Genomic DNA, 17,720 nt, shown 5'->3' with positions numbered 1-17,720 from the left:
GAAAATGTGTGTATTAATGAGGATATTACCAAGATGCACTTCCACCAAAGAGTGAGTGAGTGAGTGAGTGAGTGAGTATGTGAGTGAGTGAGTGTGTGGGTGTGTGAGTGAGTGAGTGAGTGAATGAGTGAATGAGTGAGTGTGTGAGTGTGTGGGTGTGTGAGTGAGTGAGTGGGTGTGTGAGTGAGTGAATGAGTGAAACACAGATCCCCTAAAGCCCCCATTCCTCCTCATTAAGCTCAGAACCGTTGGTTGGTTCTCATGGTTAACCTTTAACCTTTTGCTTACCGCAGACTGAGTTATCCTGGCTGGCCCCTCTGTCTGAATGGGTCAGTACAGGCGTGACATGCAGTAGTTCTGTGTGAATGGTGCGGAGGGCAGGGACGGGCACACCTCCAGAGAAACCCCCTGCTACTCTATCTGCGCTCACCTAACCAACCTCTTTACCATTTTCACTAGTGTTGTATGCAGCTTTGGGCAGTTTCCCAGCATGCATTCAAGTCCTTCTTTCTGGGAACTTTCTTTCTGCTGATAATTAATCCATAGGTGACTTAAAATAAAGATGTTCACATGGTGGTTGAAGAGCATTTAAAAGGTTTACATAGTTTACTTCCATTAGATTTAAGAAGTGGAAACACTTGCTGGTATTTGCCAACCTTAAGTAAAATTTCTGGAGAATGTTGTTTGGAATCATCATCTTCCTCAGCTTTGATTTCAGTGATTATAATCAAAGCGCAACTATGGAAATCTGAAGACACTGTCTGTGCTCTCTTAGGGAAGATAAATAAAACTAAATCTGAAAAGCATAAGGGTCATATAACAATTCTAATAATATGGATAGCCATCCATATCTGCTCGTCCACTGCTGTTGTACTGCTGATTTTCTCTCTCTCTTTGAAATACCTTCATTAAAAACATTTTATCTCCTTATAATTATTACGATGTGATTCATAGTCTCCTTTGTCCTCTAAGGCTTTGCCTCAGAACGTACATTCTGCTCCGTTTCAAGGACAGTGAGTGCATACTGTTGAGTACAGAGCCTCTCTGTATGGCTATATGAGCATTGCAGACCTGGGACAAATATGTAATTGTTTTGAATTTAAATGCTTTTCTGTACTCGATTGATCTTGTCTGGTGCAACTGAGCCAGCTAAGCAAGAGGAGAAGCAGGTGGGTTTTGCACAGTTTGAGAAAGTTTCATAGGTTCCAGTACACCGAAAACAGGACTAACATCGAGAGATACTCAAACTGTGAGCAGTGCAGAAGTATGACAGATTAATATTACATATTATTACATTTTTCTTTTACTTGGCATCTAGACAGACATACCATGTCTATGCATACCTGAACTATATATACAGAGATCAGTGGAATATAAAGCTTACAAATACATTTCATGCAGATGATTGTTTTGGATTCAAATATTTGTCTGTGCTCAATTGATCTTGCCTGGTGCAATTGAGCCAATCAAAAGGAGCAGACGGTGGTACTTGCGCTTTTTGAGAGAATTTCACAAGTTCCAAAACACAAGACAAGTAAAGCACTGAAAAGTATTTGAATCCAAATCAAATTCTGTATATACCCAGGTCTGCTGAGCACAGAGCTGCTCTGTGGGTATGAGTGTGTATACTCACCAGCAGGGTGAGAGGGGAACGGCTTTAATGTGGGACATAATCCAGCCCACTTAAAGCTCGGACAGCAGACGTAAGCACAAAAGGAAGGTGTAGACTGCATTACCTAATCGATACACTCCTGATACCCATCCCTCTTTACCCTAAAAGGCTCATGGAGGGGTAAACAGCCTTAAGAGCCTCGCGGTGCCAGAAGACCAGACCCATTTCCCTGCGCCACTCTGCATCACTGACAGCCGATAATGGCGGAAAGAGAGAGCTGCACTTACTGCGCGATGTTACAGAGGTGGCGGAAATGAGCGCTAGGCTCCTAACTGCATGTCGATAGAGGCCATTACTGATAGCGGCCCCCAAACCCTCAGCTATCTCCATGGAAAGTGAACTGGAGAAAGCTATAAGCAGCTGTCTGCTTTCCTCCTGCTTGCTGTAGTATTGTATGATCCACAGTGGCACAAGGTAGGGGTTCACAAATTGTGGAGTGCAGGGAGTTTTTATATTTACATATTTCATAAGTTATACAGTATTTTATCCTCATATATTAAATTGGTGCATAAATGGTTTATATGTACTTGGTAATTAGAATGTTACATATTTATATAAAAGCATTTTTTTAAGATGCTGGTTCTTGGATAGAGGGTGGCCATTTTAAGTTGTTGTCAGATGAAAAAAAGTAGGTGTGAACCGCTTGATATAGAAAATATGATGCATTTGATGAGCCACAGATGTGTGGCTTTAGCCCCATGCTGACTCATAGCTCTGTGTGAGAGCTGTGCTGTCCGCAGTCAGCCGGGTTTCTCACACAATGTGCCTACAGCGCCCCCGCTGGTGCTGCTGAGAATAGGCTTATTTGACCACAGTGCCAAAGTACTGCATTACCATCTTCATAGGATTATATATTTTTTGTCTTTTGAAAGTGTGTTCTGCTCGTTAGCCTTCCTGTAGGTCATTTAGCAAGATTGCTAGATGGTCATGCTAAGCAGAACTAAGTGTTTTTAGCCTGCTAGTTTGCTAGCCAGCACCACTGTCATTGATAAACATAAAGCATCTAGCCTAAATAGCCTGCTAACTCTTCTTGCTTGAGGCTGACTGAAGCTAAGGAGCTTTGCCAAATCAGCAAACAGTTTATTGGTTATGGTTACATTTTATAACTGTAACTGACTTGCGTTTGTTGAACTCTCTGTTGTCTGTTAGCTTTGTTAGCCAAATGACATTGATTTTTTGGAGGCTGACAATCATTCACAATATCAGAAGCTGAATATGGATGCATATTGGATCAGATGCCCATGCTGTACTTACACAACATCATAGATTATGGACAGAAATTGCTCTGGAATGCTATAAATGAAGTGTTGTCGCATGCAGACCAGAGTTTGTTGACAGTTTTGTGGAGCCCTTGGCTTTTTCGGTGCGTGCTGCAGACTGTGTGTCCCCCGGTACCCACTGCGCTCCTCGCCTTTCTGCTGCTGGTCGAGCGGATCTGACCTTAGTGAGAGTGTGCCTACTGTCTCTGTGTCTTGAAATGGCTTATCCAGACCGAACCCTCCGATGTCTGCCAGAGCAAGGCGTGTGCTTTAGCCCGTCGCAAAGGACCGCTGAGCACTCCCGTTTTTCTTTTGCTTCTGCTACGAATTCTCCCATCCCAAATCTGACCCTTTTCTCTCCCTCACCCACTTTTTAACTTCCCTTAACTTGACCGCCCCTGACCCTTCCCCCCCCCCCCCCCCCCCCCTCTGGTCTGCCTGCTGTAGTTTCTGTGTAATGTGCCTCTCTCTCTCTCCTGCAGATGGAGGTAGTGAGTACCTTCAAGAGAAGCGGTTCGTTTCAGGGAGCAGTCCGCCGCCGCTCCTCGCTTCTCAGCCAGATCCATGACGTAACCAATATTTCCACCCCCACTCACGTTTCTCTCTCCACTACCAATGCAAGCGGGGCTCCCGGGAGTGAGTGTCCGCTCTCCTTAAACCGCACAAACACGCGCACACTGCAAGCGCCTACACACGCTCACACACACGCTCACACACACGCTCCAGCCTGCCTACTTCGCATGCACTTGTCAGAGAAGTGTGGGGTGGGTGGGGTGGAACCCGAGAGGTGCCAGTCTCATTTTTGCCTTTGGTCTGTGTTTTGGTTTGTGTTTTGGCCGTTGTTTGTGTTCTCTGATGCTCGCTGTTGTGTCGGCTCGTTGGGTTGTTTCTCGTTTTCTTTTTGCCTCCTCCTGCCTCTCCGTCTCTCCGTCTGGTCTTGCGTTTACTCCACTGATGGTTGCCCCTCTTCTGTTCTTGTCTGAAAGTGTCTGGAGCAGACCACCCATACTCTCTCTGTGGCTCCCATTGGCTAAACGATAGTCCGAGAATCTAACCAGTAGGAAACCTGAGATCGGCCCTTTTTAAAAAGAACAAAGCTGTCATCCACACTTCTGACCTTGACCACTTTAAAAGATGGGCTATGTCTTCATGAGATTGCTTAGGAGCAATCAGTGCCAGTGTCCAAGAGCTGTGATGCTGGGTATTCAGTGATGTGTGTTCTGGGAATGATGGGTTCATCTCTTATAGGTTTCTCTGAACCATATTCACATTGAGGCCACAGCGGGGTTTCTCTGAATGAGCACACACGTTTACTGTACATTTGCATTGTAACACGGTCAGCAGAAACTCTGAAATCACACCTCTCACCGCGCTGCTTCAGTGAGGATTATTATTTAACGTTATTGATTTATTCGCTTGTCACTGCCAGCAATTACACAAAGTTCTATTTTACCGAAAGACAGACGTCTGCTACACAAGAGGCGCAATGGACGCATTGCCTTTCACATACAAATCATCACCTGGTCTGGTGCTAGTCCACTCCAGTCCTCTCCCCTCCTCCTTCAACCTCAACAAGCACACCTGCAAGTCCTTAATCGGTGTCACCATTTGAAGCATTTATCTGTAATGACTTACTGTCAGTCACTACCTTCATGATGCATGATGCAGGATGCGTGAAGGCTTTGTCTCTCATCTATTGGATTTGCTATTTTCTGCAAGAAAAAACAGATTCTTCAGCCAATGTGAAAAAATTCCTGTATTTGCCTATAACTAAATAAATAAAGTAAATATTGCAAGCCTCATCCCTGCTGAAACAAAACAGCTTAAGCTACGTTTTGAAACAGCTTGTAGCTGATTGACCAGTTACACCTGCTCCATACACAACATGGTTTGACAAGTCCAGGCTATGTTTTTAAACAGCTGGTCGACCAGTTAGACCAGCTGCATACTCAACATTGGTTGACCAGTCCAAGCTATGTTTTTAAACTGCTGGTAGATGGTAATTTCAAGATGGCCATAGCAGGGATAGCTTCTCTACATTCCTAATCTTCCACTTTGTGCATAAGACATGGCTCTGGCTGTGGTTATGATGGTCAGAAATAACTTGAGGCCTGTAGAATTGTGTCACCAGGCCAGTGGGGTGGGTGAGAACACCTGCGACAAAGCTAAACCATCAAACATCTCAGGTCCGAGAAAAACAGAACACACGCTGGATATATCTTTGAGAGAATATGGTGGTTTTTTATTTTATTTTGGGTTTTTATAATGTGTGGCTGCTTACAAAAAAACAACTAAACAAACAATCAAGAAGGCCAGTGAAGCAGAAACCGGGGTGCGTTGGAGCGCGATACGTGCCGTCACGGTGGAAAAGGCGCACACGTGTAAACCTTTGAGTATAAGCCCCTGAATGTCATGAAATGCACGTCACCAACCAGACTTTCTCTCTTTTCCTACAGACTGGCATGGAGATGTATTCGGTTATTCAGTTCAGGGATTGTATGCATGTTTCCCCCACAGATCCCATGTGCTCTCTCTCTCTCTCACTCACTTTCTCTCTCTCTCTGTCTCTGTCTCTGTCCTTTTCTCTCTCTCTCTCTCTCTCTCTCTCTCTCTCTCTCTCTCTCTCTGTAGGGACTAAGCTCAGAGACTTTAGGACTTTAGGACTGTCATGTATTTAATGAAGGAGCTTAATCGTTTGAGAGTATGATTGGTCATTTTTTCAATTGGGTAAAAGTTTTGGTTTTTGCAAAGTATATATAGTATCATGCGTTAGTTGCATAAAAATGCTCTTTCAGTCCAATAACGATTAATATATTTTGGCTGCAGTAATATGTATTGCCATACTTTACTGGGTATTTTGTTTTCAATATTCAAATTAAATGTAAAGTTATTAAAGAAAGGTTTTTGTTCTACTGTACTGCCCGGTAATCTTTTTTTCCACATCTGGCTCAGCTTAAAGTTCTTAGAATTGTCTCATTTTGGTACATGCAGCCTATTGGTTCAGATGTGTTTGTGAGGTAAGCTTTGACAGCGTTGCCTCAACTGGGACTTGAACCTACAACGTTCTGGTGCATGCTGCTGTTTATCTCTCTCTCCATCCGTCACTGTTTTTTCCCAGAGGTCTGTGCGGCATGTAGACGGTGGAAATTCGTCAGGTTTTCCCACGCCCTCTTATTTCTCCTCCTCTGCAATCTGACATGCGTGTACTGAGTGGTCATCAGTTCCGTCTACCCCTCCTCCCCCCCCCCTCACCCATTTTGGACCTCTTCTGTTTATTTGGACCCCCCCCCGTGTTCTGTTTCCGTCACTGTTTCCCATTCTGTTCTCCCGCCCCTCTCACAGTTCTGCTGTATAGCTCCATTGCACAATGCGCAGCATATGAAACTACTGACACACCAGCATGTTCTTTACACATGGACACATCAGCATGTCCTAGTATATGTACACCATATTGTGGATGCATATATTAGACTATTGATGTCTGCTGCAAATGTTTAATTCAAGTGGCCAGCTTTATCTAAAGGAATGTTTCAGAAATGTGTTGTTTGTGATGCGCAGCAATGCTAAAAGGCAGTGTAATGTTGGTCTCCCCGCTTATGGAGTAACATGTTAGCCTCTATGTCCGGGGGGGGGGGGGGGATGGGGGAGGAGCCATACTTGCTTCTCCTGTGTGCAGGTCTATAGTCTGTGAGGTTTGAGGCTGTGGTTTATAGTCTGTTTGGGGTTAGGGTTGTGGTCTATATAAAGTCTATATATGCCTTATGAATGTATGTAGTGTACAGTCTTGGTTGGGTTTTGCAGTGTGCCTTATAGGCTGTGTTGGGTTTTGGGATGTAATTTACAGTCTGTTTTGGGTTTTAGGGTGTGCCTTATAGTCTGTATGGTTTATAGTTTATGTGGTGTTTCGGGTGTTTTTTATCATGTTTTTGGGAATGTAGTTTGCAGTATTTATGTGGTTTAATTGTGTGCTTAGTCTGTAGTGTTTGGAGGTGCTTATAGTTTTTCTGGGTTTTGGGGGTATGGTTTACAGTCTGTGTGGGGTTTTGGGGTGTGGTTTTAGTCTGTGTGGGGTTTGGGGGAGGTGGTTTTAGTCTGTGTGGGGTTTTGGGGGATGGTTTTAGTCTGTGTGGGGTTTGGGGGGGTGGTTTTAGTCTGGGGTTATGGGTGACGGAATCATTAACATACATTTTCATTTCTAACCTCCCCTCCTGCATATTCCCTCTCTGCATAAATTATTCATTTAATATTTTTTTTGTTTGTTTGTTTGTCTTGCTAAGGTGGCAGTGAAGGTGGATGCAACGTTCTTTTCCAATGACAACCATTTAATTATGTTTTTCCATCAAGCTTTTACAAAAAGTCAAAGCAAAGCAATAAGAGACGAAAACAAATTATTAATGTTCAGGGTTTTTATTTTGGTTTGGTTTTGGTTTTTGCTGTAATGACAATGGTGGGCATTATACTCGAAAGTTTACAGTTTCCATGAAAACAAGAAAAAAATATTGAATGTGATCAATTTGAAATGATGCGACAAAATCGGCTGGCTCCTTGGAAAAACAAAAAGCGCGCACAACCCAAATGCTCGGACTGTTTCTTCTCGTTTGTTTGTTTTTGTTTTTGGGGTTCATTGTGCTTCTTTTGGGAGGAGACAGAGAGGCAGCTTTGTGTCCTTTCCTGGTCGGGGGGCTCAGGAGAGATTGTGGTCGTCGAATGTTTGTTTCCGAATGCATCATTTCTCTTTCATTTGGCTCTCCAGCATGTGTTGCTGCCACGTTCGCTTTCTCAAGGTAAAGGAGTCGCTTTTAACCCATCGCCTCATTTGGCCTTGTTTACTTTTTTTTTCCTCATCAGCAAAACGGAAACTAGTTTCACCATCAACTCACAGACTGCTCTCTCCCATCCAAGTTCACTCTGCTGCATGCTGCCGGACACCCCCACCCCACACTCCACCAGGAATACCCCAGACTCTCATCACTTTATTTTTGTGGAAAAGGGGTGGGGGTAAGATGTGTTTCTTTAGGTGTTTCTGATGGAGGACAGCCATTGGGTGTGTTGTCTCAATTGCAGTTGCCGTTCTATGAATGTGAAATGGGAGGAAACGGCACTATGACATCATGTTTAATGATTTCATTTTCAGATTATTTAGTCTGTAGATTTAGTTCACAAGTAACATCCTCTCCATTTTCCACTGTAGCGTTGGAACCAGGCATTCTCATATACCCCTTTTCCAACTGTAGGGCTAGAAAGAGGCTGGATAATTCTGCACTGGATAATTCTGCACTGGGTGAACTACATTTTTTAAATGAGCCAGCCTTGTTCCGTATCTACATCAGTAAGGGCTTATACCTGTGTCATTTACTAGATACTCTTCCATTTAAAATGCCATAATTGTGCTTTCTGAGAACTTTAAAACCATAATTTAAATGAACGGGTGGAATAGTTAATAATAAACACAATACAAATTAACCACAATATCTATTATGTCTTATGACCATAATGCACATATAAAGAGCATTTATATTTAAGAAAGACCAACACACCAGTGCACTGTGTCCTCTCTCTGCTGGCTGAACTGTGCTTGCTGATCTCCCATGTTCTGCTTCCTGTTTATATTCATACAAACACCAGCCAATCATCTGCAATGATTCCCAAGCCTCTGCCAATCCTTCACAATGTCTCCCAAACACCAGCCAATCACCACTAATGATTGCCAAACGACTGCCAATCATTCACAATGATTCCAGCCATATGCTTTTCCTGTCCTAGCCGTGGGAGGCGCCTCGCTTGTTGTCTCCAGATCACGCATGTGTGTGTGATTTTTTTTTATAGGGGATTGAAAGAAACAACTTTGATCTGTTTCTATATTCCGTGTGCATGTGTATGTCTATATCATTCTGTCTGCATCTGTATTCTTTCTTTTAATTCACACACACACTCACACACATATATACAGTTGTCTGCATTTATTACCCCACACAGCTGATGCACATGGAGTGTGTCTGTAAGATTCTGGTGTGATTGCCTGTTGTGTACATGTTTGTCTGTGATTCTGGTGTGATTGCCTGTTGTGTACATGTTTGTCTGTGATTCTGGTGTGATTGCCTGTTGTGTACATGTTTGTCTGTGATTCTGGTGTGATTGCCTGTTGTGTACGTGTTTGTCTGTGATTCTGGTGTGATTGCCTGTTGTGTACATGTTTGTCTGTGATTCTGGTGTGATTGCCTGTTGTGTTTGTGTTTGTCTGTGATTCTTGCCATTGCCTTCACTCCTCCGTTCTTTTTTTCTGTTGAACTGATGACCGCTGCATTTTGTGGGGGGTTTTTTTCTCCTTTGTTTTGCCTCCCTTTGATCCAGAAGATGGAGGTGCTGTAGGCCTCCTTGTCCTTGTGGAGACAAGAAACAATGATTTGGACAGGAAGCAAGAGTAGGACAGGGAACGGAGCTTTAGACAGAAAACACAGATTAAGACAGGAGACAGATTTGGACAGGAAGCACAGAGATTAGGACAGGAAACAGTGATTTGGGAAAAAATAGGGAAAAATAAATAAATAATCAACCTGTGGATCCTCTCCCCATATACCATGTCTGTAACTGACGTGGCTTCAAACTGATGTTTGAAGAAGCAAGGACATTCCATTTGCCTAATTCAAGACTCCCTGTCTTACTTCTCCCACCTCCTTTTCTTGCCAATGGGAGGAGCTAGGAGCAAGAAAAGGAGCAGGGAAAGGAAGGTGAGGTGAGGAGGTGAAAAATTTGAAAGAGCCCAGCGATTGGAAAGAGCCCAGCGATTGGAAAGCCCACAGTGAAACAAATGCCATTAAACCAGCTCATCCCTGGCTCGAACTCGAAAAGGACAGTTTAACTGGGAGTTAGAATATTTGTGAGATGTAGCTAATTTAGCTGAGTAGCCGTTTAGTAGTCTCTGAATTCCCTCTCTGCCTTTAAGGGTGCAAAATAAGTAAATGATATTCACTCAGTCCTGCAGGACAGCTTTGGTCCTTAAAGAGGCATTGGTTAGAGAACAGTTCCTAAGTATTTTTGCAGCGGTACAATTTCTGTTCTTTTGGCTCTATAATCCAGCACACTGGATTTAAAATTATCTGTGGGTGGTCTGTGTAGGAATTGCACCCATTTTGAAACATAATCCCCCCATTTTAGGGGACCAAAGGTCATTTGACAGTTGGCTTTGCAGCTATTTCTGATTAGTGAGGTGTATTCAATTGCTTCCTTAGTGCAGGCATAAGAAAGTTGTCTTGATTCTAGGCAGTTTTTTTAGGAGTCTATTTTTGGCATTTGTCAACATGACGAGCAGAGCTGTGCCAATGGCAGTCAACAAAGCAATTATGAGGCTAAGAAAAAAAAAGTGAGAGACATAGGCCACACAGTAGGGTCACAGACACCTATTTGGAACATAATTAAAAAGAACCAGAGCACTGGTGAGTTCAGTAGTTGCAATGGGGCTGGTAGACCAAGGAAGACCTCTACAGTTGATAACCGAAGAATTCCCACCATGAATGAAGAAAAGATGAGAAGCACTCTTCAGGAGGCAGGCATGGATGTGTCAGTGACTACTCTCTGCAGAGCTATAGGGGCTACAATACAAGGTGCAAGCCACTGCAAACAGGTCACAATGTGTTAGTAGTACCTAAAACAGCCTGTTCTGGCAAAAGGTCTTATGGGCAGATGAGACCAAGGTTTAGTTGTATGAGAGTGATGGTAATAGCAAAGCGTGTGGAGGTTAAAAGGAATTGCCCAAGAACCCTTATCTGTGAAACTTGGGGGTGTTAGAGTTTGGGCAGGTATGGCTGCCACAGGTGCTGGATTACTTGCCTTTGTTGATTATGTAACTGCTGACAGATTGAATTCTAAATTCTGATATTATCGACACAGGTTCAATAAAATGCCTCCAAACTCATTGGACGGTGCTTCAACCCACAGCAAGGCAATAATCCAGAGTATACACCAGTGCTCTCTTTCTTGTTAATGATGGACAGTTTGTTTCAGTAAGCCTATTGTTTGACCTAAGTATTTGACTGACTCAAAAGCCAAGAGTCAAGAGTAGAAACTGACAGCTTTCTTATACCTGCACTAAGGAAGTGATTGAATTACTTTTGGTCCCCTAAAATGGGGGGACTATGTATAGGAAGGGATGTAATTCCTACACGGATCACCCAATATGGATGTAAATACTCTCCAATTAAAGGTGGCAGTCTGCACTTAACCTCACGATCATTGTCTAATCTCAAATCCAATGTGCTGGTGTAGAACACAGTAAATTGTAGCACTGTCCAAATACTTCCGGATTGCATCACATATTCTCAGCCGCTTGTTCCAAGGTGAGAGAAAACAAGGGGCAACCCAGTTAAATGTACAATATTCAAATGAATGGTCTTCATTTTGTTTCTGCACTATACTGCACTATGTGACACCGGTGACTGTCACAGGTTGAGCAGTTCTGTGCTTTCACAGCGAGATGAAAGCAGGGTGTGTTGACCTCTCCTTCCACTTTCCTTCTCTCTCTTTCTCTCTGTTTCTCTTTGTCTCTATTTCTGTACTTCCTCTTCTATTCTGTTGCCTCTCCCTCTCTCTCTCTCTCTCCCTCTCTCTCTCTGGTGCAGATGCGGGTGGTGAAGGCCTTCCGTAGCTCCCTGTACGATGGTATGGAGAAGCCTGAATCCCGGAACTCCATCCACGACTTCATGGCCTACCCCGAGTTTCTCATCAATGACATCATTCACAACATCCCCCTGATCGACGATACCGATGTGGACGAGGAATCAGAACTGTCCAAGCACAACCACATCCACCTGGCCCTCCGCCACCCCCCCAACCCCCCGCCCCCGGCCCAACAGCCCCCCCAACGCACCCGGCCCCCCCCCCGCCCATACCGCCAGTACAGCCTCCCGCTGACCCCCAACCGCAACAACAACGCCATCGACAGCGGCGTGTTCCTCACCCCCACAGACACCGCCAAGTCCTCCTCCACTAGTCCTGGCACCCCGGTGCACAGTCTGGAGACCTCTCTATAACTGCGCAACACTGCGTATGCACAGTCTGGAGACCTCTCTATAACTGCGCAACACTGCGTATGCACAGTCTGGAGAGCTCCCCCTGACCGTGCATACACAGAGTACATAACTGTGCGTACGTAGAATAGAGAACTCTCCATAACTGCACATACACAGAGCAGGAGCCCTTCTGCAAAGGACATTACATCCCATGGACACCTTGAACTGCGATAACACCATTTTGAGGCAGCCATCTTATGTATGAGTGCACAGCTTGGAGACCTCTATCAGTGTAAGCACAAGGCACATAGGGATCCCTCTATAACTGTGATTACACCAAGCGGAGATCTCTCTTTAGCTGCAATGCCACATGAGAAATGCTCTCTAACCGGAGAGTTCTCTGTAACTTTGGGGAGAGGGGGAGGGGGGTTAACGTGGGGGAGGAGCACAAGGACCTGGACGTACCGGATGATGAAATGGAGAGGGAAACGGACGGGTGGACAGAGAGCTGAAGATGAAGGAAGGAACTGCTCCAGTCCCCCCCCCACCTTTACCACCATTCTACTGCCCTCCCTGTAGCTCCTACAGCCGCATGGCCATACAAACACCCCCCCCCCCCCCCCCTCCAGCTCCCTCGCCCACTATGAGACTGCTCTGGCCTTTGATGGGGACTTCATTTGTCACGGTGAACTTTTGGGTGAGCAAAACAGCAGTGTTTAAAGAAAAAACTGGAATGGACTAGAATTGGACTGGATTCGGGACTTCTGACTTCAATAATGACAGACATGGTAGATATAATGGGGTCAATTCATTCAGCTATTTATTGATATTATTATTCATATTATTATTATTCTCGTTGTTGTTCAGATTATTATTATGGTTATTCCTGCTATATTTACTGCGACAACTATAACTATATTGCAGTTACCAATGCTTTAAGGATAAGCTTAATCTGTCCACTTTTTTCATTTCTGAATGTTTTTTCCATTATTCCTGGTATTTCTGTTTCCATATCCTCTATCTCTCCCTCTCTCTCACTCTCTCTCTCCCTTGCTCTCTCTCTCTCTGTGTTTGTCTTTGTGTATGTCCAGAAAAACAGACAAAAAGAAACAAAAAAAGACATTAAAAAACAAACAAGGAAACAATAAAATTAAATATAATAGTAATAATATAGTGTGTCAGCTAAAACCAATTTTATTTAAAAAAGAAAAGAGATTAAACCGACATCAGCGTTCAGCTTTAGTCAGGCTTTTCCATCTCATTGACTGAGTAATCATTTGTTTTTACCTCGTTAGTTTGGTCAGAAAAAACTTAATGCAGTAATCACATAGAACAGGGTTACTTTTATTGTCATTCATAAATATTAATTGAAGTGTCGATACTATGTCTAAAAAATGTACATGTAATTTAATTTGTATTTATTTATTTATTTATTTATTTATTTATTTATTTATTTATTTATTTATTTATTTATTTATTTATAAACCTGGAAAAAGGCTTAAACAATGTAAGCAACTTGTCCCTGTCAATCACTGTGTACAACTCAAATGTATAAAAGCCAGTGCTTTGCCCTTTTACCATGGATACAATCATGAACCATGGTCTCTGCAAGTTTACTGCAGTTTACACAGAACCAAACCTTTTAATGAAGAGAAGCCTCAAAGACGCAGGCTGATGGAGTTTTGTTCTGTTTTTCAAAGATGGTATGAGCTTTTCTGTGTTTTTCTTCAGCATGTGCTCACATTCCCAAACTTCCCAGATGTTTGAACTTGTGTTCTTACCTGTAACAAGCCACCACCCAACATCAGGAGAAAAAAGCAGGAGTGTTGGGAAAGGCTCTTGGCTGTAACTGCGGCCAACGTACACTTATCACTGCATTACAGGACTACTACCCATACAATCATGCTACAATCTGCCATGTGAAATAGACTTTAAATGTACATATAACATATGCTCTCTCTTTGTCTGTTGTAAAATACTTCCCCTGGTTTTATGGTGAGTTCCTGTAAATCTAGACATTGAAGGAGAATAATTCAGGTCCTGGCTGGATTTATTATAATGCTGCACTATTTAATGCGAAGCGAAGCATGCGTTTATTAACATTCGGCTCCATGATAGCATTGCTTGACATACCCTTGTCTACGGATAGTTCGGTGTCACTTTCTCTCTCTTAACATAAGCAGTAGAGATTTTATCCCCCACATATTAGCACTGTGTATTGTATTGTTGTATGTCAATGTTTCTGTCACCATCATATCCACTTCCAGAGCTTGTATTATCCCCTCTACAGGGCCTCCAACCCCTGGAGTACTGCTATAGCCACCTCACCACGCCCCTGTAGAGCATTCGGTCTATAACCACCTAAGCACAGTGCCCTTACTTTCAGTCGCTGGCTCAATCAAGTGTTTCATTTTGTTAAGCGTACACAACGTTTCAAGATCATTTCTGCAACTGCTGAATGTGTCAGCATAAAAGATAAAAAAACAATGACACCTGCTTAAAGTTAGGGACTCTGCATGCATGGTGGTTAGACTGAATGCCCCTTCCCCTCAGTTTGATATTTTCACAGGAAAATGTTTTGTGTGTTTCAAGACTATAATCCTCATATGCGTAAACAATGCAGACAATCCTGTTACTGATTGATTTGTGAAATGTTGCTTTCACACATATTTCACTTATTTCAGCAGACACATTTGAATAAAGGCTGATACTGAATCCACACGGACTGTTGTGCTGCTTCCTCCCAGCCCGTAGAGGGCGCTGTGGCGGCTCTGCCTGCTGACCCACTGCTTACAGCCTATGGTACAGTTCTGTCTTACAAAATCATTCAACAGAAATCTTTGCTCAGTCTGGAAAAATGAAGTACAAAAATTAAGATTTCAGTTGACTAAACCTGACTCAACCATAGCCAAACCCCTTTGGATTTGGGTGGAGCCACTTGATATGCGCTTGGCACTGAAATTTGAGTGTATTGTTCATTGAAGTAAATAGTAAAAACAGGGCAGCTCCCTTTAGTCTCCACACTTCCCTCTTTCCATCAATCTGCTATGGGTTGATCTTTGTCTCATTCCAACACTTTGTTCCAGAGCTCTACTGGTTTTTGCCGGACCCATAGAGACCGGGGCAAGAATCGGGTTTTCTATTATCGAGTGACTCACTTCTTGTTAAAATGTGAATGCTTGAGATGGCTAATGCGATATGTATGAAAATACAGACAGCTGTAATAAGATGGCAGAGCAGACAGCTATGCCGAGTCGGCAGAACTCTAGGTTCAGAACGCAGTGATGGCTAGTTGAATTCTGAGGTAACGTCACAAAGAAAATGTCCATTCATTCCACTGCGTCAAGTGAGTGAAGAGACAAATGGTGTTGATTCCATGAGGGATATGGTATGGCTTATTTCTTTCCACAGTATTCCCGATATAGGTATTGGAATCAATTAATTCAAACCCGTATGTAGCTGCAACCTGTCCTCTGCTAGGGCAATGTCAAAGTTACATGTGCCCTATCACAACCAAACCCACAATCTCAAAGCTACATGTGCCCTATCACAACCAAACCCACAATCTCAAAGCTACACGTGCCCTATCACAACCAAACCCACAATGTCAAAGTTACATGTGCCCTATCACAACCAAACCCACAATGTCAAAGCTACATGTGCCCTATCACAACCAAACCCACAATGTCAAAGCTACATGTGCCCTATCACAACCAAACCCACAATGCAATGCTCATAAAGCCACAACACCCATGCTGCAGTAATAAAAGGAGCCTCGTGAGAAGTAAATTCCTGAATGAAGGAAGTGAATGTGGCCTATATGCTTCAGGTTTCATCTGCCCCCCCGTGTCTCATGCTGGAACAGGATTTAGTTGTTGGCAGCTCTCACTAAAGGCCTGTACCCCCAGTTCCACTGGATCACTAAAGGCCTGTACCCCCAGTTCCACTGGATCACTAAAGGCCTGTACCCCCAGTTCCACTGGATCACTAAAGGCCTGTACCCCCAGTTCCACTGGATCACTAAAGGCCTGTACCCCCAGTTCCACTGGATCACTAAAGGCCTGTACCCCCAGTTCCACTGGATCACTAAAGGCCTGTACCCCCAGTTCCACTGGATCACAGAGGCTGAGAACGCCTGACCTCAGGTGGCACCTCACCTATGCCCCTGTCCTGCTGCTTCCTGATCCTGCGTAGCAGGGCGAGCACAGCGAGGGGCTTGATGCAGGTTGCCTGGGGCAACCGTTATTTCATTAAAAAATAAATACATTTCTCTTTAAAAATACGGTCATGGTGTACACGCATCAGTTTTATAGTAATGTCCATGATTTAATATGTAGTATCTGTAAAGCAATTCTTATTTTTTCAAATTCATAATGCTATTATGAACCATCAATTTCAAAGTATTTTAAGGCAGTTTATCCACATCTCTTTCTTACAGTTTGACACAATATTTTATTACATTGATGTGAATATGAATATGGACAGGCACCTATATTTCAGCTGCCATTTCTTCCATCTTATGGTTGTGGCACAAATCCCTCCAGATTACAATATAAACAAGCAATGAATGACTGCATTTTAGCTATGCCAGCTAAAGCAAGTAATACAGAAAGCACAAAGTAAAAGTAAATACAAGCGGACACTGAACATCAAGATGTACATGAGATGACAGATCCAAATTTCAGCTTTTATTTCCTGGTATTTCTATCTATATTTGTTAAACAACTTAGAACATATCACCACTTGTATCAGACCACCCAATTATTTGGTGGGCAAAAGTATTGGAATGTGATTGACAGGTGTTAGATTGATTGGTTAAACAATAAATGGTTATGGTTTTAGCCTTGGGTTTTGCCTGTGAATACTGCATTTGTGTTAGAAAAGATGAACCAACATGAAGACCAGAGAGCTGTCTTTGGGAGAAAAGCAAGCCATTTTGAAGCTTAGAAAAATCTGTTGCACAAGCATTGGGGATAGCTGGTACAACAACCTGGAATGTCCAGAAAAATAGAAAAAACACTGGCGTACTGAGCAAGACATCAAACAGGTCAACCAATGAAAAGAACAGCAGTTGATAACAGAAACATTGACAGATGTAAAGAAAAACCCCAAAATATCAGTCAGTGGCAAACAATCTCTACAGTGCAGGGGTGAAGGTATGTCAATCAACTGTTCCAAGGAGACTTAGAGAGCAGCAATAAAGAGGCTACACAACAAGATTTAAAAAAACACTCATCAGTAGTAAGAATCGGAAGGCGAGATTACAATTTGCAAAGTACAGAGATGAGCCACAAAAGTTCTAGAACAAAGTGTTATGTACTGATACGACCAAGATTAACCTCTATCAAAGTGATGGAAAGGCCAAAGTGTGGAGAAAGAAGGAATCATACAAAACATACAAGCTCATCTGTGAAGCACAGTGGAGGAAGTGTCATGGCTTGGGCTTGCATTGCTTCTGGAGTGGGCTCACTAATCTTTATTGATGATGTAACTTATGATGGAAAAACATTATGGCTGCCAACTTACGGAGAAATGCATCCAAACTAATTGGGAGGAACTTTATCATGCAGCAAGACAATGACCTAAAACACACTGCCAACACAATAAAGAAGTGGAAGGTTTTAGACTGGCCAAGTCAATCACCAGACCTTAACCCAATTGAGCATGCCAGGAAATAAAAGCTAAAATTCTGAACTCGGATTGCAAAAACAAACAAATTGGCCTTGCTGTTCTAATACTTTTGGATGGGACTGAATATATAACCAAAAAAAGTAACATTTCCAC

General features: G+C 43.1%; 1 protein-coding gene across 3 annotated transcripts in view; it reads left to right on the top strand.

The window, feature by feature from the left end:
- The window catches only part of LOC133139455 (plasma membrane calcium-transporting ATPase 3), a 73,547-nt gene extending 58,892 nt beyond the window's left edge, over positions 1 to 14,655 (top strand). Inside the window, exons 21-22 of one of the 3 annotated variants that reach the window (XM_061259013.1) lie at positions 3,414 to 3,527; positions 11,547 to 14,655. In XM_061259013.1, coding sequence (XP_061114997.1) covers positions 3,414 to 3,527; positions 11,547 to 11,957 — 525 coding nt within the window. In that variant the 3' untranslated portion in view covers positions 11,958 to 14,655. Of the gene's footprint in view, positions 1 to 3,413; positions 3,568 to 11,546 lie in introns of all 3 variants that reach the window. The other 2 variants (XM_061259012.1, XM_061259011.1) reach the window with 2 other exon arrangements.
- The last annotated feature ends 3,065 nt before the right edge of the window (positions 14,656 to 17,720 follow it).

This window comes from Conger conger, chromosome 10 (genome assembly GCF_963514075.1).
Source record: "Conger conger chromosome 10, fConCon1.1, whole genome shotgun sequence".
Classification (NCBI taxonomy): domain Eukaryota; kingdom Metazoa; phylum Chordata; class Actinopteri; order Anguilliformes; family Congridae; genus Conger; species Conger conger.
The sequence above is the reverse complement of the archived record's forward strand: the minus strand, read 5'-3'. Positions and strand labels throughout refer to the sequence as shown.